Genomic DNA, 24,316 nt, shown 5'->3' with positions numbered 1-24,316 from the left:
CTCTGCTGTGGCCAGGGAGTGCAGTGGAGGATGGCCCAAGTGCTTGGGCCCTGCACCCCATGGGATACCAGGAGAAGCACCTGGCTCCTGCCATCGGATTGGCGCGGTGCGCCGGCCGCAGCACGCCTACCGTGGCGGCCATTGGAGGGTGAACCAACAGCAAAAGGAAGACCTTTCTCTGTCTCTCTCTCACTGTCCACTCTGCCTGTCAAAAAATAATAAATAAATAAATAAATAAAGCCCTCTTGCTTTCACTTGGCTGCCCTGGACTGATACCTCTCCAAAACCTCCTGAGACTGGGATGGCCCCAAAACAATCTCCAACTGTCTGGTATCAACATAATTTAGCTAACCAAAAGTCTTAGAAGATCTTAAAACATCTAATCTTGCAACCTGCAGCACTTCCTTAAATTTTTATTTATTTTTTAATTTTTTTATTTTTGACAGGCAGAGTGGACAGTGAGAGAGAGAGACAGAGAGAAAGGTCTTCCTTTACCATTGGTTCACCCCCCAATGGCCGCTGCGGCTGGCGCACCGCACTGATCCGAAGCCAGGAGCCAGGTGCTTCCCCTGGTCTCCCATGCAGGTGCAGGGCCCAAGGACTTGGGCCATCCTCCACTGCACTTCCGGGCCACAGCAGAGAGCTGGACAGGAAGAGGGGTAACCAGGACAGAATCCGGTGCCCTCACCGGGACTAGAACCCGGTGTGCTGGCGCCGCAGGCAGAGGATTAGCCTATTGAGCCACAGCGCCGGCCCCATAAATTTTTAAACATAACTCATTTCCCACCTAAAATATAGTTAAGTCTAAACATTCACATACTATGAAGTTGTTAAACATTATTTTTTAAAAAAAGATTTATTTATTTATTTGAAAGTCAGAGGTACACAGAAAGAGGAGGAGAGGCAGAGCAAGAGATGTCTTCCATCTGCGGGTTCACTCCCCAGCTAGCCACAATGGCCAAAGCTGGGCAGATCAGAACCCAGGAGCTTCCTCACAGTCTCCCATGCAGATGCAAGGGTCCATGCACCTGGGCCATCCTCTACTGCTCTCCCAGGTCATAGCAGAGAGCTGGATCAGAAGTGGAGCAGCCAGGACTTTAACTGGCGCCCATATGGGATGCCATCATTGCAAGTGGTGGTTTTACCCACTACGCCAAGGCATGGGCCCCAAACATTATTCAAACTTGATGATTTATCTTGGTCCTTTCTCTGTGGTATAGCTTCAGTCATAATTAAAAAATAACTACCCCATCAAAGATATTCAATATTTAAAAATCAGGACTAGTGGCTGAAAACTGTTCAATCCAATATCATGCATTTAGTCCACTATGCTAAGAAAAACTGCGTTATACTCAAAAGACATAGAACTTCTATGGAGAAACAGTCATTGCCTACCGCCTGTAAGGTAAGGCATAAAGTAAGTTAACTGCTTGAACTGAAATACTGCGGAGCAAGCATGCCAACAGAGGCAGCAGGTGAGCTGGGCTTTCATGACAAAAGGATTTTAAGGGGTGGGGGTGTGCTGCAGCAGTTCAGATGCCACTTGGGTCACCCGCAATCACCAATCTAAGTGGGTTCAAGTTTGGATCTTCTTCAGTTCCAGCTTACTGCTCATGTGCACCGAGGTATATACTACTGAGGTTCCAGTTCCTGGACTGGGCATGGCCCTGTCAGGCTATTGCAGGCATCTAGGGAGTAAACCAGAGGATGGGTATGATGTCTCGGCTTTTCAAGTAAGTAAAGGAATAGTATTTTTAAAATAAGAAGTATTGAAGCCAGCATTGTAGCACAGCAGATTTAGTCATTGCTTGTGATACCACCATCCTATAGCATCCCATATTGCAGTGCCCATTTGAGTTTCAGATACTCCACTTCAGAACCGGCATATGGAGGGTCTTCTAAAACTTCATGAAAAGTGTATTATGATAAAACTATACTTGGATTTCAAAATTTTGCATAAAACAAGCTTAACGGCAGAGTTGGGGGCCGGCACCGTGGCTCACTTGGTTAATCCTCCACCTGAGGCACTGGTACCCAATATGGGCGCCGGGTTCTAGTCTCGGTTGCTCCTCTTCCAGTCCAGCTCTCTGCTGTGGCCCAGGAAGGCAGTGGAGGATGGCCCAGGTGCTTGGGCCCTGTACCCGCATGGGAGACCAGGAGAAGCACCTGGCTCCTGGCTTCAGATCAGTGCGGTGCACCAGCCACAGAGGCCTTTGTGGGGTGAATCAACGGAAAAATAAAGACCTTTCTCTCTGTCTCTCTCTCTCTCTTACTGTCCACTCTGCCTGTCAAAAAATAAAAAAATAAAAAAAAATTTAAAAATGCTGTCCACTCCAAGAACTTTTTGAAGTATTCTTATAGATTGAAAATGGGAGAAAGTAGCTAATGTGTAATTAGCAGCCAAGTTAAAAAGTCAAAGCAACAGACACAAATATTATTTGACACCCAAGGTCCTCTGCTCAGTTAACTCTTTCTCACTTAGGCCTGGCAAAGGGGGAGAGGTAAAGAATAATAATACATGAGAGAAGACATATTCAAAAAACAGAATGCTACAAATATCAAAACAGAAGTATGAAAGTGTTTAGTTAATTGAAGAAGGGCATAAATAAGGTGTTATGCGAGTTCAGAGGGAAGACAGATGATCTCTGACAGGAAGGCAAGAAAAGTTCTCATGAAGAAGAAAAAAGAGCATATGTGATCTAAATCTTCAAGGACATCCAGGATTTAAGAGAAGCAGAGAGGCATTTTAAGGTCAAGAGGTAGCATACACAAAAGCAGAGTATAGGCAGTTTTCTATAACTACCAGAAAGCAGCACTATAGAAGATGACACTCAGGTCTGAATCCTGTCTACCCAAAATTCATCATCACCTGGGACATCACATGTGATCTCACTTGGGCACATGATCTGATGAGGTAAGAAGGTGAAGGTGAGACTGAGACACACTAGAAAGGCCATGTGAATATGGAAGGAGAAAATGAAGTTATGCTGCCCCTGCCAAGGAATGCTTGGGGTTAGCAAAAGCTGAAAGGGCTGGGGCAGGAGACAACACAACCCTGTTAACGCTTTCATTCCACGGCTCATGCTTTGAAGCACTAAGTCTCTCCTGTTTTGGGTTATGAGTTGTGGTCATCTGTTACAGCAGCCCTAGGAAACCAATCTAGGCAGGGTAGGGACAATTTGCAGGAGGGCTATGTTTCCCATGTTCCAGGATCTCATTTCATTATACCCTGGAAGAAAAAAATACTGACGAAAAATTGATAAGCAGGTCCCCCATATTACTCCCAGGCAATTATATTAAAAGATTAACAGAAAACAATGCAATGCCATTACTTACAATGTGTGACTCCTGCCAGAGTTTGGTAGAAAGTGGGAGTATCACTATCATCAGTGAGGGTGACATATACACCTCCAGACAGCAGCCAACGTGAGAAGGTAAAAGCATCTTTGTTTAGAAGCAGCCAATTTCTAAACTTTTCGTAGTTTACCTTTTCACCCTAAAATTAAGAAAATATGTTTAGTCACATTTAAACATATCTTTCTTGGAATCTGCACAACCTGAAATTTTCAATTTAATAGTGCAAGGAATATATACTTGGAAATCAAACCAATTTAAAAAATAAGTATACTTTAGAACTTCCATTTGCATAAAATATACATATGCTAATTGTAAATTATTTCATCAGTACATTAACGTAGTCCATTTATAATAAGAAGTGACATTTTAGGGCCAATGTTGTGGCACAGTAGGTTAAGCCACTGTCTGTGACGCCAGCATGAGCACTGGCTTGAATCCCGGTGGCTCCACTTCCAATCCAGCTTCCTGCTATGGCTCAGGAAAAGCATCAGAGATGGCCCAAGTGTTTGGGTCCCTGCCACTCACATGAGAGAGCCAGATGAAGCTCCTGGCTTCAGCCTGGATCAGTCCTGGTCATTGCAGCCACCTGGGGAGTGAACCAGCGTATGGAAGACCTCTCTCTCTCTCTTTCTCTCTGCCTCTCCCTCTCTTTGTGTGCAACTTTCTAATTAATCTTTAAAAAACAAACAAACAAAAAAAAACCAAAAAAACAACAACATAAAAAAACACTGCCAGCCAACAAGCCCACCTCATTTTTAAAATTTTTTAAAAATTATTTTTAAAAAATATTTATTTATTTGAAAGGCAGAGTTACAAAGAGAGAGAGAGAGAAAGTGAGAGAGAGAGAGAGAGACAGGGAATGATCTCCCATCTGCTGGTTCATTCCCCAAGTGGCCGCAATAGCCAAGGCTGAGCCAGACTGAACCCAGGAGCCAAGACCTTCTTCAGGGTCTCCAGAGGCCCAAGCTCTTGGACCAACTCCACTATTTTCCCAGGCACATTAGCAGGGAGCTGGATCTGAAGTGGAGCAACTGGGACTTGAATCAGTATCCATATGGGATGCCAGCAACACAGGCAGTGGCTTCACCCACTGTGCCACAACCTCATCTTCTTTAAGAACAACCTTTCCTGTTAGTCCCAACCAATCCATAAGCAACAATTGCTTCTTACAGACTATCCTCCTAACCTGGCTCACATCAACTAAACTTTTATTTCAGAAATCTTTCTTTCCCAAGAGTCTTAGATGTTAACAATGAGCAAGTTTAGGAGATTAAGTATGCTATCCACACTCTTTTTCTATGCCTTGTTTAGTCTAGAAAGAGGGTTAGTAGTAAAAGTTCTGCAAATAGGAGCCGGTGCTGTGCCACAGCTGGTAAGCCTGCCACCTGCAGTGCCGGCATCCCATATGAGCGCTGGTTCACATCCTGGCTGCTCCATTTCCAATCCAGGTCTCTGCTAAGGCCTGGGAGAGCAGTGAAAATGGTCCAGGTCCTTGGGCCTCTGCACCCGCATAGGAGACCCGGAGGAAACTCCTGGCTCCTGGCTTCGGATTGGCACAGCTCCGGCCGCTGTACCCAACTGGGGAGTGAACCAGCGGACAGAAGCCCTCTCTCTCTTCCTCTCCTTCTCTCTCTGGTGTAACTCTGACTTTTTTTTTTTTTTTTTTTTTTAACAGGCAGAGTGGACAGTGAAAGAGAGAGAAAAGTCTTTCTTTTTCTGTTGGTTCACTCCTCAATGGCCGCTGTGGTCGGTGGGCCAGCACACTGTGGCCGGCGCATCACGCTGATCTGAAGCTAGCAGCCAGGTGCTTCTCCTGGTCTCTCATGCGGGTGCAGGGCCCAAGCACTTGGGCCATCCTCCACTGCACTCTCGGGCCATAGCAGAGAGCTGGACTGGAAGAGGAGCAACTGGGACAGAATCTGGCGCTCTGACCAGGACTAGAACCCAGGGTGCCGGCGCTGCAGGCGGAGGATTATCCTATTGAGCCACGGTGCCGGCCCGTAACTCTGACTTTCAAATAAAATAAATAAATCTTTTTTAAAGAAAAGTTTCACAAATTGAGCCCATTTTTGAAATCAAGCACCCTACCCTATGCATTTGATCCAGGTACCAGATACTTTAGGTCCTGGTCTTCCACGGTTCTCAGTATCCTTCTTGTAAAAGTTTCATTGCCCTGTTTCTATGATTGTTAATCTACTTCTTACTGTAAAGTTAATTGACTTGATTGGTGCAGACAGCCTCACAGGGTTTCAGATCACTAGACTCAGGAGGTCATTTATTTCCTCTATACATAGCATCCTGATGTTCAGTCTTGTCTCAAGGGGTTTTTCAGAAACCCCAGGCCCAGAGCAAAAAGTAATTTACGACTGACATGTCACCGCTAAACTGACTACAGCCCACACTTACACCAGCATCACAATTCCCAAAGATACTGCTGACAAATCAAAGGAAGGCCATGAGCACTGTGGACCAACTAGGAACATGCACACAAGCTAAATATGCATTTCTCCACCCTAACTTCAATCTACAAGATCCCCGTGAGGAGTTGGGGAAATGAGTGATAGCTGACTCCTTGCTCTGGGCTTTGCAAACAAATACCTGCTTCCTTTCACCCAGATGTCAGTGACTGACTTTTGTCTAGGGTGAGCACAGATTTCCCATAACATTTTCACATATTAATATATCTGACACTGAGATACATCTTAAAATCAATATCAATTATAATTGATAAGGTTTTTTCCTTAGTAGTTATGATATTCTGAAATATACAAAGACATATCAAGGAGTTTATGGAAGACAGAATTAAAAGATAAGTTTATTTTGGTGCAAAAACATTTAAATTGTATATGTGAAAGGATCTTTAAGAAGTTCATGTAAGATGTGAATTACAAAAAAACTGTGAGTGAATTTCAAAACTTTTTTGCTCTGAAGTAGACATATTTCCATTCTGTTTTTCCATGAACTTCTGAACTGCCACAGTATATTGGCCTTCATTCTAGTTTCTTGACATACAACTAAAGTCCTTGGCATCTTCAAAGTGATAGCTGTCTCCTTGGATGCTAATAAGTTAACTGACAGCTGAGATTTCCTGGATTGCCGGAGAATGAGGACTGGTCACCAGAAAGATCAAGGAATGAATAGAGAGTTGGGACTCTGAGCCTCACCTGCCATTTCACAATTGGGTTTGAAGTTAAGCTGATCAATGGCTAATGGTGATTAATCATGACTACATAATAAACCTTCCCTAAAAACAAAAAGGCCTGGGTTATGTGGAAGTTCCTAGAGGGTTGTACTCTAGGAGAAGGCATGGAAGTTCTGTGTTCCTTCCTATATACACTGCCCTATGTACCTTTTCCATCTGTATTCTTTGTAATATCCTTTGACAATAAACTGGAAAACCTAAGTGTTTCCCTGAGTTCTGTGAGCTGTTCTAGCAAATTAACTGAATCTAAGAAGTAAGCTACTGAAATCCAGTTTATAATCAAAAGCAAACGTAGATGGCAATCTCTCACTTCCTAGGATTTGTGTCTGGAATGATGGGCAGTCTTATGGAATAAACACTCAACTTGTGGGAATTTTATAATTTTTTTTATTTCATAGTATTTGAAAAGCAGAGAGACAGACATCTTCCATCCACTTGTTCACTTCCCTAACAAGAGCCAGATCCGGGCCAGGTCAAAACCAGGAGGCTGAAACTACATTTGGGTTTCCCATATAGGGGCAGGGACCAAGATCCTTGAGCCACCATCTACTATCTTTCTGGGTGCACATTAGCAGGAAGCTGGAATGGAAGTAGAGCAGCCAGGACCAAACCAGGCACTCCAATACAGGATGTGGGTGTCCCATCCTGAGCCAAACACCCACCCCCAATCTATTGGATCTGATGTTGTGTCCAGGAAGATAGGGTCAAAACGAAAATAGAGGATGATGAAGTCCAATGAAGAATCCACCAAAGAATCAGTTGCTTGGAAGGAGAAATCAACATACATATTCTGGTTACTAGAAGTCACATAATTAATTTGTGTTGTGAGAGAACAGGAGAAAAAGTTTGTTTTTTCCTGTCACAGTTGTATATAAAAATGCTTCTTTTAATCAATGGTATCTCAGGTTCAGTGAAATATAGTAGTTATGATGGTTTTAATGAACCTAAGATGTCACTGTAAAAGAGAGAAGAAAATTATGATGGAAACAATATTGCATGAGTTTTTCAAAATGGAGTCAGGAGGCCATCAGGAAGCAGGATTGACACACACAGAATTCTAGCTGCTGCCTAGGAATGTGCACTTTGGTCACCTCTGAAGGCATCCCTGCAATGATAGGATAACTACTTTGTGCCCAGAGGGTCAAGATACCTGTTAAGAGGTTAAATATTCTTGTATTTTTTTTTTAAGATTTATTTATTGATTTGAAAGGCAGAGTTACAGAGAGGCAGAGACAGAGGCCACAGAGCCACTCTCATCTTACGGACACATCCACCCTGCTATCTTGGGAGTCATGTAGCATTTGGTCCTTCTGAACATTCTCTTTTTTTTTTTTTTTTAAAGATATATTCATTTATTTGAAAGTCAGAGTTATACACAGAGAGAAGGAGAGGCAGAGAGAGAAAGAGGTCTTCTATCCGCTGGCTCACTTCCCAGTTGGCCGCAGCTGCAGAGCTGTACCGATCCAAAGCCAGGAGCCAGGAGATCCCTCCTGGTCTCCCACGTGGGTGCAGGGGCCCAAGCACTTGGGCCATCTTCTACTGCTTTCCTAGGCCAGAGCAGAGAGCTGGATTGGAATGGAGCAGCAGGGACTAGAACTGGTGCCCATATGGGATGCCAGCACTGCAAGCGGCCTTACCTGCTATGCCACAGCGCCGGCCTCTTCTGAACACTCAATAGCCCACAGAATCTCTCATATTTCCTACCTTCCTCAGTATACTCATTCATAGATATCTGAATCTGTGTCACCTAAGTTCCAATTCCCAAGATCCCAAAAAAATCCTTTTACTTTTAGAGTTTCTGGGTTTGAACTGATCAACATCATGTTTTTTTTTTGTTTTTTTTGTTTTTTTTCTTTTTTAAGGATTTATTTATTTATTTGAAAGTCAGGATTACACAGAGAAGGAGAGGCAGAGAGAGAAGTATTCCATCTGCTGGCTAACCACCCAACTGGCTGCAATGGCCGAAGCTATGCCAGTCCAAAGCCAGGAGCCAGGAGCTTCTTCTGGGTCTCCCAAAAATTCGGGTACAGGAGCCCAAGGACTTGGGCCATCTTCTACTGCTTTCCTAGGCCATAGCAGAGAGCTGGATCGGAAGTGGAGCAGCCGAGACATGAACAGGCGCCCATATGAGATGCCAGCACTGCAGGCGGCGGCTTTACCCATTATGCCACTGAGATAGCCCCTTTCATCAGTTTTAAGATGCACTTTTATGAACACTAAGAAATCAAAAAAGGGGGCTGGCACTGTGGTGCAGCAGGTTAACGCCCTGGCCTGAAGCACTGGCATCCCATATGGGCACTGTTTTAAGTCTCGACTGCTCTACTTCCAATCCAGCTCTCTGCTATGGCCTGGGAAAGCAGCAGAAGATGGCCCAAGTCCTTGGGCCCCTGCACCCATGTGGAAGACCTGAAAGAAGCTCCTGGCTCCTGGCTTCAGATCAGCACAGCTCCGGCTGTTGCAGCCATCTGGGGAATGAACCAGAGGATGGAAGACCTCTCTCTCTCCCTCTCTCTGCCTCTCCTTTCTCTGTGTAACTCTGACTTTCAAATAAATAAATAAATCTTAAAAAAAAAAAAAGAAATAAAAAAGGTTGAATAGGAGCTGGTAATGTGGCACAGTGAATAAAGCTGCCACCTGCAGTGCCAGCATCCCATGTGGACACCAGTTTAAATCCCAGTAGCTCCACTTTCAATCTAGCTCTCTGCTAATGTGCCTGGGAAAGTAGTGGAAGATGACCCAAGTCCTCTGGCCTCTGCACCCACATGGGAGATTCAGAGGAAGCTCCTGACTCCTGGTTTTGGCCTGGCCCAGCCCTGGCTGTTGCAGCCATTTAAGGAGTGAACAAATGGATGGAAGGACCTCCCCTCTTCGCCTCTCTCTCCCTTTCTGCAACTCTTTAAAATAAATAATTTTTTTTAAAGTTCAATAAACCTTATGTTAACCTGTTAACAGATTGTGGGAATAGTGATAAAAAAAAAAAATTCGATTTCCGGGGGAAATCCAAGATGGCGGAATAGGAAGGGAACACATTGATATTCTTCGGCAAGACACAGGTTAATAAAAGTGGAGATACTGCAGGGTCAAGGAAGAGTAGGGGAAGAAACAGCAGAGGAAACTCTTCCAGAACTAGTGATTCACAGTGGACCTGCGTGGAGAGCGTGGGAGCCCAAGTTCGGGACACCAGCAGCAGACTCAACGCACCAGCGCTGGAACGCGAGGTGAGCCGAACCTCCATAGCCCGAGACACCAGCGGACAAGCGGAAAGAGGAGGCTAGAGGGAATGAGGCTTGAAACTCCGTGGGGAAAAGTTCACCAGGCTAACTAGAAGAGAGAGAGAGGGAAAAAAAAAAGTGACCGAAACGGACACGAGTTTCTCTCTCTCCGCTCACCCCTCAAGGGCGAGCAAGACAAAGAGCAGGCGCCATTTTGGACATACGTCATAAGCAGGGCGACCTCAGGTCTGCACCGGCCCTGAGCCTAGCAGAAAAACCTGACTCTGGGGGGAGGGGTGAAATAACTGGAGATTAGCATCTAACTTGGCAACCCAGTGGGAGACTGCAGGAGAATTGGAGCCCACACCGAGGGCAGCAGAGATTCCCTGTGTGGTCCTTGGGAAAGAGCTTCCAATCTCTGGCTCCTGTGGGTATATCATTTGCCTGCTAACTACCTCCAATTACATTCAGCTGTGCGGAATTACTTCCCTTTCGAATCAACAAAAGAAAGAGACATTTACCACACCTAACCTGGGAGTGTCATCTTGACACACCCTCAACCCTGAGGAACCAAACACAGCTCTCAGTCCACACCCATCTCAAGCCTCTAAGGCTCCACCAAAAGCAGACAGTCCACTTAATCTAGAGTCATAGTATAACAAGAAAAAAAAAACACCACAGTGAAGAAACCAAATATCTCCAACATGCCAAACAACAAACGCAAAAACCGAGGTAACAAGAACAAGGAAGACACTATGATGCCCCCAAATGAAAAAGACACCCCAACTCAAGATTATGAAGATGATGAGATAGAAGAAATGCAAGAAGCGGATCTCAAAAAATTGATAAGAACATTAAGAAGTTCTCAAAAACAAATTCTTGAACTACAGAAATCCTTAAAGGACAAGATAGAAAATCTCTCTCGTGAAAGTGAAATATTAAGGAGGAATCAAAATGAAATGAAACAACTAGTGGAACAAGAAATGGTGATTGTGACGAGAAATCATAATGAAATGAAGAATTCAATAGATCAAATGACAAACACATTAGAGAGCCTTAAAAACAGAATGGCGAAGCAGAAGAGAGAATATCAGACTTAGAACACAGAGAACAGGAAAGGAAACAGGCAAACCAAAGAAAAGAAGAAGAAATTAGAAATCTAAAAAATATTGTCGGGAATCTACAGGATACTATTAAAAAATCTAACATTCGGGTTCTAGGAGTTCCTGAAGGCATGGAGAGGGAGAAAGGATTAGAAGGCATTTTCAGTGAGATACTAGCAGAAAATTTCCCAGGTTTGGAGGACAGAGGCATCTTAGTACAGGAAGCTTATAGAACCCCTAATAAACATGACCAAAAGAGATCCTCACCACGACACGTCATAATCAAACTCACCACAGTGAAACATAAAGAAAAGATTCTAAAAGGTGCGAGAGAGAATCGTCAGATTACTCTCAGAGGATCTCCAATTAGACTCACAGCAGACTTCTCAGCAGAAACCCTACAAGCTAGAAGGGAATGGCGAGACATAGCCCAGGTACTAAGAGAGAAAAACTGCCAGCCCAGAATATTATATCCTGCAAAGCTCTCATTTGTGAATGAAGGTGAAATTAAGACTTTTCATAGCAAACAGAAACTGAAAGAATTTGTTGCCACTCATCCTGCCCTGCCAAAGATGCTTAAAGATGTGTTACACACAGAAACACAGAAACATGGTCACCAATATGAAAGAAGGTAAAGGAAGGAAACCTCACAGCAAAAGATCACAGGAAGCTCAATTTCTCTTTGACATAGAATTAAACTCTGATGCACTGTTAGAGCAATGTGTTAAAGTAATCTATGATGTTCCCTGGTGTCTGTTAAATTCTAATTGTTCAAAAACAGCTGAATTTTTATTAAGAGCTATGGGTTATTTAACTATGTGCTTATTTTCAAAGACTTGAATAATCACCTTGTAACAATGATCAAATTTGGTCTATGTTATGTCATGATTTTAAGGAATCTTAGTTCAACCAGATATTTTGGATTTTGATATTGGTCTATTATGCTATGTTATATGTGCGTACATATTGTATGTCCACATGGGGAAACTTTATTAAGAGTTTTATTTTAAATGGCTTTTAGATAAGATTGTCCATAAATTTAAGCTGCTAAAATCAATCAAAGATACATTTTAATTTGTGTGACCTGAATCTGTGTATCATATGTTTTAAATTTTATGTTGGTAGAAAGAAACTAAAAACATTTTAGATGGTTGTGCTTAAGTTTACTGGCTAAACAAACTACACCATCTTAGATATTTAAGAGGTGTTTTCAAATACATGATTCTTAAAATTTATAGAAGGCATTGGATCTTCTGGTAAATGTTTTATTAAGTTCTTATCTAAGGGTTGAAACGGTTTGCTAAGTATTCATGTAATATTGCTATTGTCAGCAAGTGATCTAGGACTTGCTCCCTCATTTCTCTATTCTAAGCCCAACTTGTTCTTTCATTTCTCTATTCTCTTCAAGGTAGGGAACTAATTCTATTATGAAGGAATCTGTAGGACACACAATTTAATCTTTAGACCTTATAAGAGATGGCTAACATTTTTCTGTAATAGCATAGCCAAAATAAGAGCTTAAATAATAATCTCATAGCTAGATTCACATCGCCATCAGCGAAGTATACAGTAAGTAGAAAAAAAAAAACCTCCCTTTCAGACCAAAGGGAAAGAAAGTTTTAAAGTGAGAATATAATTTTCCTCATGGGCATTGTCTACCTTAGAAAAACTACTACAGAACATGCCTGTGACTATAGACTTGTAGTTCAGGCCACCGAAGATTAGAGATGGGACATGGGCACTCCCTTGACTTGCATCCTCTGGTCTGCTTTAACACAAACCAGGAGGAAAAGAAAGCTAGGCATCAGAAGCAATAGGTGGCAGGCCTATTAATGGCTGATCTGTACAGTGATCTGCCCTCAAGGAGACCCAACAGGCCAGTCCACTGCAGTGGCTTTCAATGTGGTAAGCCTGGGCTTCAGCAGAAGTCAGCTTGTGAAGAGCCCTGGCAGCTCTGCCAAGAGTTGGGTCACTGGAAATGGACCTGCCCTGGAGTCGAAGGATGCCCAGGTCAGAGCCACAGATCTTATTGGCTCCAAGCTGAAAAGCCCTTCACTCAGCCCAACTTCCAAAGTGACCACTGCAGCTGAGGGGATGGTCAAGTAGGGTCAGCAACATTGCAGGCAGAACTGTAAATTTCTTGTTAGAGATGCCACCTGCCTTTACCTGGCCAGCTCTCCTCCCAGGCCAGCCAATAAAGAAAGTCAACAGAGTGCCTTCCCCTAGGAGGTTCACACCTCCCTTAGGATATACCCCATGTGAAGAGATAGATAGGTCTGGGCCTCTTAACTTACAAGGCCTAAAACCCACCAGATTATTATCAAACCCCTTCTATCAGGTTCTATTTGCCTCTCAATCAGAAAACTTAATTGTAGCTTAGACAGCACCTTTCTTAGCTCCTCTAATAATGACTCTGTCCTTTGTTCTAGACCCTGTCTAGCGCACTTGGGCCTCATTCCTTTGTAATCATAACCTCTACTCTACCACCAATGGCTCTACTCCCAACCTGTGTGTACTGATGGTCCTCTTCCCCACTTAATGCTGTATAATTGTTCAGACCTGGTAAATGCCACTCTTAGGATCATTGGTTACTATCCTCACCCTGTCTTTTATGACCTTGTCTAAATATGATCAGAGTCGGGGAACTTGGAAGGCTTCCATAGCCTTGGCAACTCATGATGACAGCCTAGGGTGGTTACTGGTGCCATAAACTAGAGTGTCAATTTGTTGGGTCAACAACAGGAGCCACTGTGCGCTTGCTCCTGATGTGGGATCTCTGTCCTTAATGTACTGTACATTTTGATTTAATGCTATAACTAGTACTCAAACAGTATGTTTCACTTTGTGTTTCTATGTGGGTGCAAACTGTTGAAATCTTTACTTAATGTATACTAAATTGATCTTCTGTATATAAAGAGAATTGAAAATGAATCTTAATGTGAATGGAAGGGGAGAGGGAGCGGGAGATGGGAGGGTTGCGGGTGGGAGGGAAATTATGGGAAGGGGAAGCCATTGTAATCCATAAGCTGTATACTGGAAATTTATATTCATTAAATAAAAGTTAAAAAAAAAAAAAAAAGAAACCTATTTCCCCACATTCCTCACCAAAAAAAAAAAAAAAAAAAAAATCCAACACTAGAAAAAGCAATTAGAAAGAGACCCTGAAATTGATACATCTTTCAAGAATAGTATAAGACAACAATTTCTACTTTCAGAACCAAAAATAACAACAAAGCTAATGTTAGTGAAAAAACTTAATACAACTCAGGTGAAGTTCCTTTATAATATGTGTCAATACTAACAATAAAGCCTAAAATACAAAAAGTTGAGATCAAAATCACTTAAACTGAGGTGCCAAGTCTAGATCTTTTAGTTAAAATGCTTCTCCCCTGCAACACCCCCATGCAATAATCAGACACATCACTCAGAAATAAAAATATATAAAGACATCAAACAGCCAAATCAGGTAACATCAGTCCATTCACAGTGTTGGGGGTTACACAGGTACCCAATAGTTCAAACAGCCACATAGTTGAGCATTCCAAAATCTACTGTATTCCTTTGATCTTTTCCAAAGGCCTTGTCATTAACAACAACAATTCATTGTTACCGAATATTACTGCTTCAGTCTAAGACCCTTATCCAGGTCCCAAATAAAGTTCCAGATCACCAGAATGAAAACAGCTGTTATTTGACCTCAGGAGAATCAGGAGAGGGGAGAACCGAATTTCCTAAACAGCCGAGCATCCAATTAGAAGGATAATAAAGTTCCACCTACTTTTGGCTTTTACAAGCCAACCTCAAGTAACCTGATGCTAACCAGCTATATTTCTATTGTTCTGTTACCTTGTCCCCACAATTCAAGAAAAGTAACTTTTCTTTTCCAAAAGATTTATTTGAAAGGCAGAATTATAGAGAGAGGGAGACAGAGAAATCATTCATCCACTGGATTACTCCCCAGACGGCCACCACTGCCAGGCCAAAAGCAGGAGCTTCTCGCGGGTCTCCCATCTGAGTGCAGGGGCCCAAGTATTTGAGCCATCCTCTGCTGCTTTCCCAGGCACATTAACAGGGAGCTCATATGTGATGCCAGCGTCACAAGCTGCAGCTTTACCCACTGCGCCACAATGCCTGCCCGAAAGATGACCAATCCAGTCTTTGTTTTTTCTGCTTTGTCCAGCTCTTCTCTGATAAAAAAACCAACCTCTTCTGCTTAGCACAATACATAATAAACTAAATTATAATTTTTGTCTTTTGACATCAAGCTTTACTACTATCTCTTTGATCTTTTTGCTATAATAAATGGCCCTCTTTCCATAATAATTCTAATCATTCTCCTCTGCATCATTTCCCCTTCTGAGTATACTCCTTTGAGCATCCTGACTAGAGTGATTTTTCTTAACGTCACAGAACCTGCATCACTGATCTAGCTCCAGGTTGTCATCTCTTCTCAGTGATGAAAGGTCAACCACATAACTTTTCAGTATATTTGACACAGTTGAGCTGTCCTTCCTTCATGAATCACTTTCAGCAATTGGCTTCCAGGACACTACTCTCTTTAGATAATCCTCTTACCTCCCAGACCGTTCTGTAGTCTCCTGTTTTGAATCCTCTTTGTTTCATCAATCTATAAATACTGGAGTAGCTTACTCTTCTCATCTGTTTTGGGGCAACTTAGATACCCTAGATGACTGCATCTTTCCCTGCAAACCGGTAAGTGCTTTCCCCAGAACAAGGATTTCATACCAAAAGACATGGTTGAGAACTCCAGTCTGATGACTATTAGAATCCTCCTAATTAAACTTCTCTTAATATCCAATCCTCAACATTCCTTCTCCATTAATTTTAATGAACTTAGCTAATAGAAATTCCATTCTTCAACTAAATCAGGCCTAACACTTTAGTCATCCTTCCTCTGCTTTTTCAGTTTCAGCTCATAATGTAGAAAAGATTATATCAATTGCACATTCAAAATACAAGCAGAATTGTAGAATTCATCACCTTACTGCTTCACCATGATCTAAATCACCATCCCCCCTGAACCAGACTACTCCTGTACTTTAACTGGACTCTGGTCTGCTTAATTTCCACAAGTGAGGGCTGGCACTGTGGCAGAGCAGATAAAGCCATTGCCTGCAGTACTGGCATCCCTTAATGGATGCTGGTTTGAGTTCCCACTGCTCCACCTCTGATCCAGCTCCCTGCTAATGTGCGTGGGAAAGCAGCAGAAGATGGCCCAAGTGTTCGGGCCCCCACACCCATGCGGGAGACCAAGAAGAAGATCCTGGCTCTTGGCTTTGGATCGGCACAGCTCCGGTCCTTGCGGCCATTTGGGGAGTGAACCAGCAGATGGAAGATTTCTTTCTCTTTGTCTCTCTCTGTAACTCTGCCTTTCAAATAAATAAATAAATCTTAAATAAAAGACACAAAGTGATCATATTTAAAACAAAACAAAGTAAAAAACATCTCATGTTAATCCTCTGCTGAAAACTCCAGTGGTTTCTGTCTTATTCAGGGCAAAAGACAAAGGACTCTGCACCCGCATGGGAGACCAGGAGAAGCACCTGGCTCCTGGCTTCGGATCAGCGCGATGCGCCGGCCGCAGCGGCCATTGGAGAGTGAACCAACGGCAAAGGAAGACCTTTCTCTCTGTCTTCTCTCTCTCACTATCCACTCTGCCTGTAAAATAAATAAATAAATAAATAAAAAAGACAAAGGACTCACACTGTATGACCATATATATTTCCATATATACTTTCCCACCCCCACAAAAATTCCATAAACTTTATTTCCAATTATTCCCATGTCCATTCCATCCCAACTAAAGTGATTTTTTAGTTGTTCCTTACACATTCGAAGCACACTCCCACCTCAAAGCCTTCATTATATTCTTTTCATAGAAAAAGTGGTTCTCCCTTGGGGCCAGGATTGTGGCATAGTGGATAAAGCCACTGTCTGTGGCACCAGCATCTCATATGGGCCCAGGTTCAAGTCTCGGCTGTTCTGCTTCTAATCCAGCTCCCTGCTAATGCACCTGGGAAAAGCAGCAGAAAATGGCCAAGTCCTTGGGCCCCTGCATCCACATGGGAACTTCCGGAAGAAGCTCCTGGCTCCTGGCTTTGGCCTGGCAGTTCAGGCCATCTGAGGCGAGAACCAGATGAAAGCTCGCTTGCTCTCTCCCTCTCCCTCCCTCCTTCCCTCCCTCTCCGCCTCTCCTTCTCTGTAACTCTTTCAAATAAATAAATATATCTTAAAAAAAAAAAGAAAGAAAGAAAGAGGTTCTCCTAAATATTGCCATGGTTTTCTCGCTCACTTCTTGTAAATTTCACGTTGTCTGACATATCTCCTAACCATCCTGTCTGAATAACAACACTCAGCTTCCTCCACCGTATCACCACATATTCCCCTTATTCCATTATATTTTCCCCCAGCACTAATTATCATGTAATACACACACCTGTTGTTGTGCTTAATTTAAAGAACTCAGTGGGCAAACACATTTAGTTTCCATCACCAAAATGGGAGGGAAAATATAAATCTTATTAAAATGAAAAACTATAAATTCTCCCTGAAAAGAGGAAAAGAATATTAATACATTAGACATCTTTGTGAAAATCCTAATTAATCAGGTCTTCAATTATTAGATTATTTTTTGCCTGATCCACAAATTTTTATTATGGGAAGAAAAAATCATAGGCCAGTTTTTCCTGAAGTAGTGAAATACTATCACAGTGATATTCAGTTGGTATTTACATAGCAAAAACACAAGGAAATCTGTCTTGCATCCAACACAGAAATGCTGGGTAAAAGTAACACCAACAACTACCATTAAAAAAAACCAGCCAAGCTAAACGCAAGAAAGGGAAATCACAAGGTGCTATCAACATAGAAGAAACTTACAGTCAGAGTGGTATTAAGACAGACAGTCCCACCCAAACAGATATTAGAACCATGTCTATGCATATAGGTGAGTATAGACAGCAGTGTCTACACACTTAGGAAGGTGGAGCTCAACTTCTTGAACAAAAGAAAGAGCAGTGAAGGATTGTCACACTGGTGAAATAGAAGTAGGTCACATGCTAACAAACTGGGCAGGGGGTGGCATTGTGGCTTAGTGGATAAAGTCATTGCCTATGACCATATAGGTGCCAGTTCATGTATCACTGCTCCACTTCCAATCAGCTCCCTGCTAATGGCCTGGGAAATGCAGTGGAAAAGGCCCAAGTGTTTGGGTCGCTGCCATCCATGTAGGAGACCTGGAAGAAGCTCCTGGCTCCTGGTTTCAACAGTGCACAGTCCTGGCTGCTGCACCCATTTGGGGAGTGAACTAGCAAATGGAAGCTCTCTGTTAACTCTGACTTTCAAAAAATAAAATCTTTAAAAAAAAAAAAGGGGGTCAGCTTTGTGGCACAGTGGATTAAGCCACTGCTTGTGATGCCATATTCCATATGGTGCCTGTTTGAGACACAAGTGCTTCACTTCTGATCAAGTTCCCTGCTAATGCACTTGGGAAAGCAGCAGAAGGTGGCCTAAGTGCTTGGGCTCCTGCACCCAAGTGTGAGATACAGAAGATCCTAGCTTCAGCCTGGCCCAGCACAGGCTATCTCTATCTTCCTCTTCTATTTCTATCTTCCTTTTCTCTGTAACTTTTTCTTCTAAGTAAATAAAAAATAAATCTCTAAACAAACAAACTGGGCAGCACTGTGTTTAGCATCCCATATCTAAGTACCAATTCGAGTACTGATTGCTCAGCTTCTGATTCAGCTCCCTGCTGATGTATCTGAGAGAGTAACAGAAGGTGACCTAAGTACTTGGGGCTCTGCTACTCTTGTGGGACATCAGGATGGAGTTCCTGGCTCCTCACTTTGGCCTGGTCCAGTTTCTTTTATGGAAATCTGGGGAGTAAACCAGCATATGGAAGATCTTTGTACTACTTCCCTTTCCTGGTCTCTCTGCTTTTCAAATAAATAAGTCTGAGAGAGAGACAGAGAGAGAGAGAGAGAGAGAGAGAGAGAGAGAGAGAGATGGTAGCACTGAGGGCTGCATAAAAATATAAAAAACTTCTTAAGGGCTTTTTACTCAATCATCTCTAAGAAACAGTCATATCAATATATCTCTGAAAAGTAAAATGAAAATAAATTATGTTTGAGAACAGAAAAAAAAGACAATTAATATAATTATTCCATTATGCAAACCACCTAAGAAAATAATTTAAAAAGGTCTTCATAAAATAGGTCATAGAATGGCTCAAGGACAAAGACTGATATATCTACATACACATGATGAAAAACAACTGGTGTTGTGGCATAGCAAATAAAGCTGCCACCTTCAATGCTGGCATCCCGCATGGTGCTGGTTCAAATCCCTGCTGCTCCACATCCAATCCAGCTCCCTATTAATGTGCCTGGGAAAGCAGCGGAAGATGGCCCAAGTGTTTGGGCCCCCACCCCCTTGTGGGAGATGCAAATGAAGTTCCTGACTCCTGGCTTTGGTCTGGCCTAGCATTGGCCATTGGGAGGGAACCAACAGATGGAAGATTTCTCTTTCTAGGTCTCTCTCTCTCTGTAACTCTTGATTTTCTAAATAAATAAGTAAATCTTTAAAAAAAGAAAGAGAGGGAGGGAGGGAAAGAGAAAGAGAGAGAGAAAGGAAGGAAGGAAGGAAGGAGGGAAGGAAGGAGGAAGGGAGGAAGGGAGGAAGGGAGGAAGGGAGGAAGGGAGGAAGGAAGGAAGGAAGGAAGGAAGGAAGGAAGGAAGGAAGGAAGGGAAAAGTAATGGGACTACAGCAGAAGTACTATATGAGCTTCCTGCAGAATCACATGTGCATGTACTTGTGTGTTGGTCTGGAAGGGTAGCAGTGTGTTTCATTATACAAGGGGACATCAAGAAGTTCACTGAAAATGAAATTAAGTTTATTTTGGTATAAGAAAATCTTAAAAATTTATGTACAGTTTTCCCTAATATGCATTTTCCATGAACAGTTTCAAGATCCCTTGTATGTATAAATTTCCAAAAATTGTACCAAAATAAATTTATCTTTTAATTCTGTTTTATAAAAATATTTCCAAGTACTCTTGCACTGTAAGTATAAACAGTTTCCTTTATAGGAGAATTCAGAATTGCCAGATTCACAAATATAGCAGATATAAGAGTCTTGCACCTTGCACAGGAGGACATAAATGGTTAAAACATCAACTATTACATATAAAATTGCCAAGAACAGGCAGAACATAAGCATCTATCCATTATAGTTAAATCAAAAAACTAAGAGTCAATACTCTGTCAAACTGACATTTGTTTAAGAAGACATAAACTGACATTCAAAACAACAACAAACACCGTGTAACCAGGAAGGGATGAAGTGTGGTATGTAAGCATACCTCTGCAAAACACTTCCTGAGTGTATCTGGGACTTTACCATCCACCACATGGAGCATTCTTTCCATTTCTTCCCGTACAACATAGCTCCCGGATTCACTTGAAAAAAGACTAAAAATGTCTAGGAGAAAACAAGATAAAATAAATTAATTTCAACATACATCAAATACATCCTGGTGGAAGTGGGGAGAGGAGAAAGCTATCAACAACTGAGTGATTACTAGTGCCAGCACTTTATAAATATGAATTAATTTATTCCTCAAAATAACCCAGTAAACAGCAATGTGTGAAGTATATTTCCAAACTACCAATCTGGAAAAAAAAAGTTTAGGTATGACAATATTAAATGTTAGCAATGATTGGGACAAAAGGGATCCTTATACCAAACGGATACTTCAAAAAGTCTGTGAGGTCTATGAGGTAGTGGATATCTGACCTGGCAGTTAAGATCCTGATTAGGATACCCATGTCCCAAGCAAGAGTACCTGGCTTTGAGCCCCACTTCTGGTTTCTGATTCCAGATTCCTGTGAACGTAGACTGTGGGAGGCAGTAATGATGGCTCAACTTAGTGGGGACATTGCCTGGCAAGTGTGAGACCCAGATTTAGTTCTGAGCTCTAGGCTTTAGTCTGGTCCAGCCCCAGCAGCTACAGGCTTGTGAGGAGTGAACTAGTAGACAGGAGCACTACTTATCTCTCTTTCTGTCTTTGCCTCTCAAATAATAGTAATAAAAATATACTATTCAGGGCCAGTGTTGTGGTTCACTTGGTTAATCCTCCGCCTGTGGTGCCGGCATCCCATATGGGCGCCAGGTTCTAGTCCCGGTTGCTCCTCTTCCAGGCCAGCTCTCTGCTGTGGCCCGGGAGTGCAGTGGAGGATGGCCCAAGTGCTTGGGTCCCTGCACCCACATGGGAGACCAGGAGGAAGCACCTGGCTCCTGGCTTCAGATCGGTGTAGCTCCGGCCAGGGTGGCCATTTGGCGGGTGAACCAGCGGAAGGAGGGCCTTTCTCTTTCTCTTGCTAACTCTATCTGTCAAATAAATAAATAAATAAAATTCTGTAAAAAGTGTAAAAAAAAAAATACTATTCAAGGGGAAAAAGCAAATTACAAAACAATATGTATATCATTTTATAAAAATGCATAACGGCTGAAGGCATTTTTATTTATTATTTATTTGACAGGTAGAGTTATAGACAGTGAGAGAGACAGAGAGAAAGGTATTCTTTCCATTGGTTCACTCCCCAAATGGCCGCTACAGCTGGCGCTGTGCTGATCCGAAGCCAGGAGCCAGGTGCTTCCTCCTGGTCTCCCATGCGGATGCAGGGGCCCAAGCACTTGGGCCATCCTCCACTGCCCTCCTGGGCCACAGCAGAGAGCTGGACTGGAAGAGAAGCAACTGGGACTAGAACCTGGTGCCCACACGGGATGCCAGCACCGCAGGTGGAGGATTGACCAAGTGAGCCACGGCACTGGCCTGGTTGAAGGTATTTTTAAGGATATAAAAACCTATTACAAATGTATGTACCAGGCCGGCGCCACAGCTCACTAGGCTAATCCTCCACCTGCGGTGCCGGTACTCCAGGTTCTAGTCCCGGTTGGGGCACCAGTTCTAGTCCTGGCTGCTTCTCTTCCAGTCCAGCTCTCTGCTGTGGCCCGGGAAGGCAGTAGAGGATGGCCCAAGTGCTTGGGCCCTGCACCCTCATGGGAGACCAGGAGGAACCCCCTGGCTCCTGGCTTTGGATCAGCGCGGCATGCCAGCCGTAGCAGCCATTTGGGGAGTGAACCAATGGAAGGAAGACCTTTCTCTCTGTCTCTGTCAAAAAAAAAAAAAAAAAGACAAATGTATGTACCAGGAATGAAAGATAACCAAATTCATGAGGGTTAACCTCTGTGAATGGAAGAGAAAGAATGGGATCATGAATGGATAGAAGGAGAGCCTCCCCTCAGCTGTAATATTTTGTTTTTTAGAAATAAAGATATGGGGTGTTGGCATTGTGGTGTAGCAGGTAAAGCTGCCACCTGAGGTGCTAGTTCAAGTCCTGGCTGCTCCACTTCCAATCCAGCTCCCTGCTAATGTGCCTGGGAAAGCAGAAGAGGATGGTCCAAGTGCTTGGGTCCCTGCATTGACATGGGAGACCCAGAAGAAGCTCCTGGCTCCTGGCTTCGGACCAACCCAGCTCCAGCCAATGTGGCGATTTAGGGAGTGAACCAGCAGATGAAAGCTCTCTCTCCTTCTTCCTGTCTCTCTGTAACTCTGCCTTTCAAATAAATAAATTTTAAAAAAGATGTGAGACAAACACGATATATTGTTAACCAATAAAGCTGGATGGAAGTACATATTATATGTATGACTGGAATAGAAGTATTGTTATTATGAATTGAATTAATCTCCACAGAAGGTATGTTCAAATCCTAAACCTTTAGGGAGGTTATTGCTTAAAATCCATGAGGAATTGGTTCCAGGATCCCCATCTCATCTCTCCTAGATACTAAAATCCACAGATCTCAAGTGCGTTATATTCATATAAAATGACATAGAATGAAGGCACTTCAAAATTGAGGCGTAGGCATTTGGTGCAGTACTTAAAGTCACCACTTGGAACTCCCACATCCATATTGGAGGTGCCTGGGTACTGCCTCAGATTCCAGCTTCCTGTTAATGCACACCCTGGGAGACAGCAGGTGATGGCTCTTGTAACTGAGTTCCTGACACTCACACAGGAGACCCAGATTGAGTTCTGGGCTCCTGGCTTCAGCCCAGTCTCAACCATTGTAGGTATTTGGTGAGTAAAGGGATTGAGGATTCCTGCCTGTCTGCCTCTGAATCTGCCTTTGAAACAAAAAATAAAAATTTTTTAAAGATTTATTCATTTATTCGAAAGTCCGAGTTACACAGAGAAGAGGCGCAGAGAGAGAGAGAGAGAGAGAGAGAGGTCTTCCATCCGCTGGTTCATCCCCCAGATGGCCGCAACGGCAGGAGCTGTGCCAATCCGAAGCCAGGAGCCAGGAGCTTCTTCCAGGTCTCCCACGCAGGTGCAGGGATCCAAGGACTTGGGCCATCCTCCACTGCTTTCCAGGCCACAGCAGAGAGCTGGATCGGAAGTGGAGCAGCCAGGTCTAGAACTGGTGTCCATATGGGATACTGGCGCTTCAGGCCAGGGCTTTAACCCGCTGTGCCAAAACGCCAGCCCCAAAAAATAAAATTTTAAAACTAAGTCTCTTTTGTTCAAAAAACTTAGAATGTCATGCATTATTATTTGCATGAACTTTTTAAAGACTCTCATATGCACGGAATTCAAATTTTACACACCAAAATAAATTTATTTTTAAATTCCATTTTCCATGAACTTGTAAAGTATGTTCCTATTTGTAAATAACTTATGCACATTATCCTGAATACTTAAATATCTGTAGTCTACTTGTAATACCTAATACAATTTAAATGCTATATAAATAGTTACCATTCTGTATTAGTTAGGGAATAATGACAAAAACAGTCTGCCCATGTTCCATAGAGATAATTTTTTTTTTTAATATACTTGGTCTGTGGTTGACTGAATCCATGGATATGGAACCCTTGGACACAGACGGATGACTATATCTGTGAATCTGAGCATATCTGGAAACGGGGTTTTTGTCAGATGCAATTGGGTTAAGGTGAGATCATTAGAGTGGAACTCGATCTGACTGATGTACTTACAAGAAGAGGAGCAGACAGACTCAGAGAGAAGAAAGCCAAGTGATCAGAGAGGCAGAGGTTGCAATGTTGCAGATGCAAGCCAAGGAATGGCAAGAATTGACTGCCATCACCAGGAGTGGGGAAGGAGAAAGGATTCTCCTGATGGGTTTCAGAGGGTGCCTGGGCCAACTGATGCTCTGATTTTGGACTTCTGGCCATCAGATCTCTGAGATAATTTAATATTTCTTGTTTTAACCTACCCAGTTAATGATACTCTGACACATGCAGCCCTAGGAAACTAAAACATTCATAAAATGAAGAGGGGTGGATGGTTCAGTGTAGTCACTGAGATGTCTGCATCCTGGGGCTGGTGCCCTAGCACAGT

General features: G+C 42.8%; 1 protein-coding gene across 1 annotated transcript in view; it reads right to left on the bottom strand.

The window, feature by feature from the left end:
* USP32 (ubiquitin specific peptidase 32) overlaps positions 1-24,316 on the bottom strand; it is a 230,454-nt gene that overhangs the window by 117,642 nt on the left and 88,496 nt on the right. Inside the window, exons 4-5 of the mRNA XM_062215840.1 lie at positions 20,254-20,372; positions 3,337-3,496 (exon numbers count right to left, since the gene is read on the bottom strand). Coding sequence (XP_062071824.1) covers positions 3,337-3,496; positions 20,254-20,372 — 279 coding nt within the window. The remainder of the gene's footprint in view (positions 1-3,336; positions 3,497-20,253; positions 20,373-24,316) is intronic.

Source organism: Lepus europaeus, chromosome 18 (genome assembly GCF_033115175.1).
Source record: "Lepus europaeus isolate LE1 chromosome 18, mLepTim1.pri, whole genome shotgun sequence".
NCBI classification, from domain to species: domain Eukaryota; kingdom Metazoa; phylum Chordata; class Mammalia; order Lagomorpha; family Leporidae; genus Lepus; species Lepus europaeus.
Note: the sequence above shows the minus strand (reverse complement) of the source record. Positions and strands in the feature narration are given on the sequence as shown.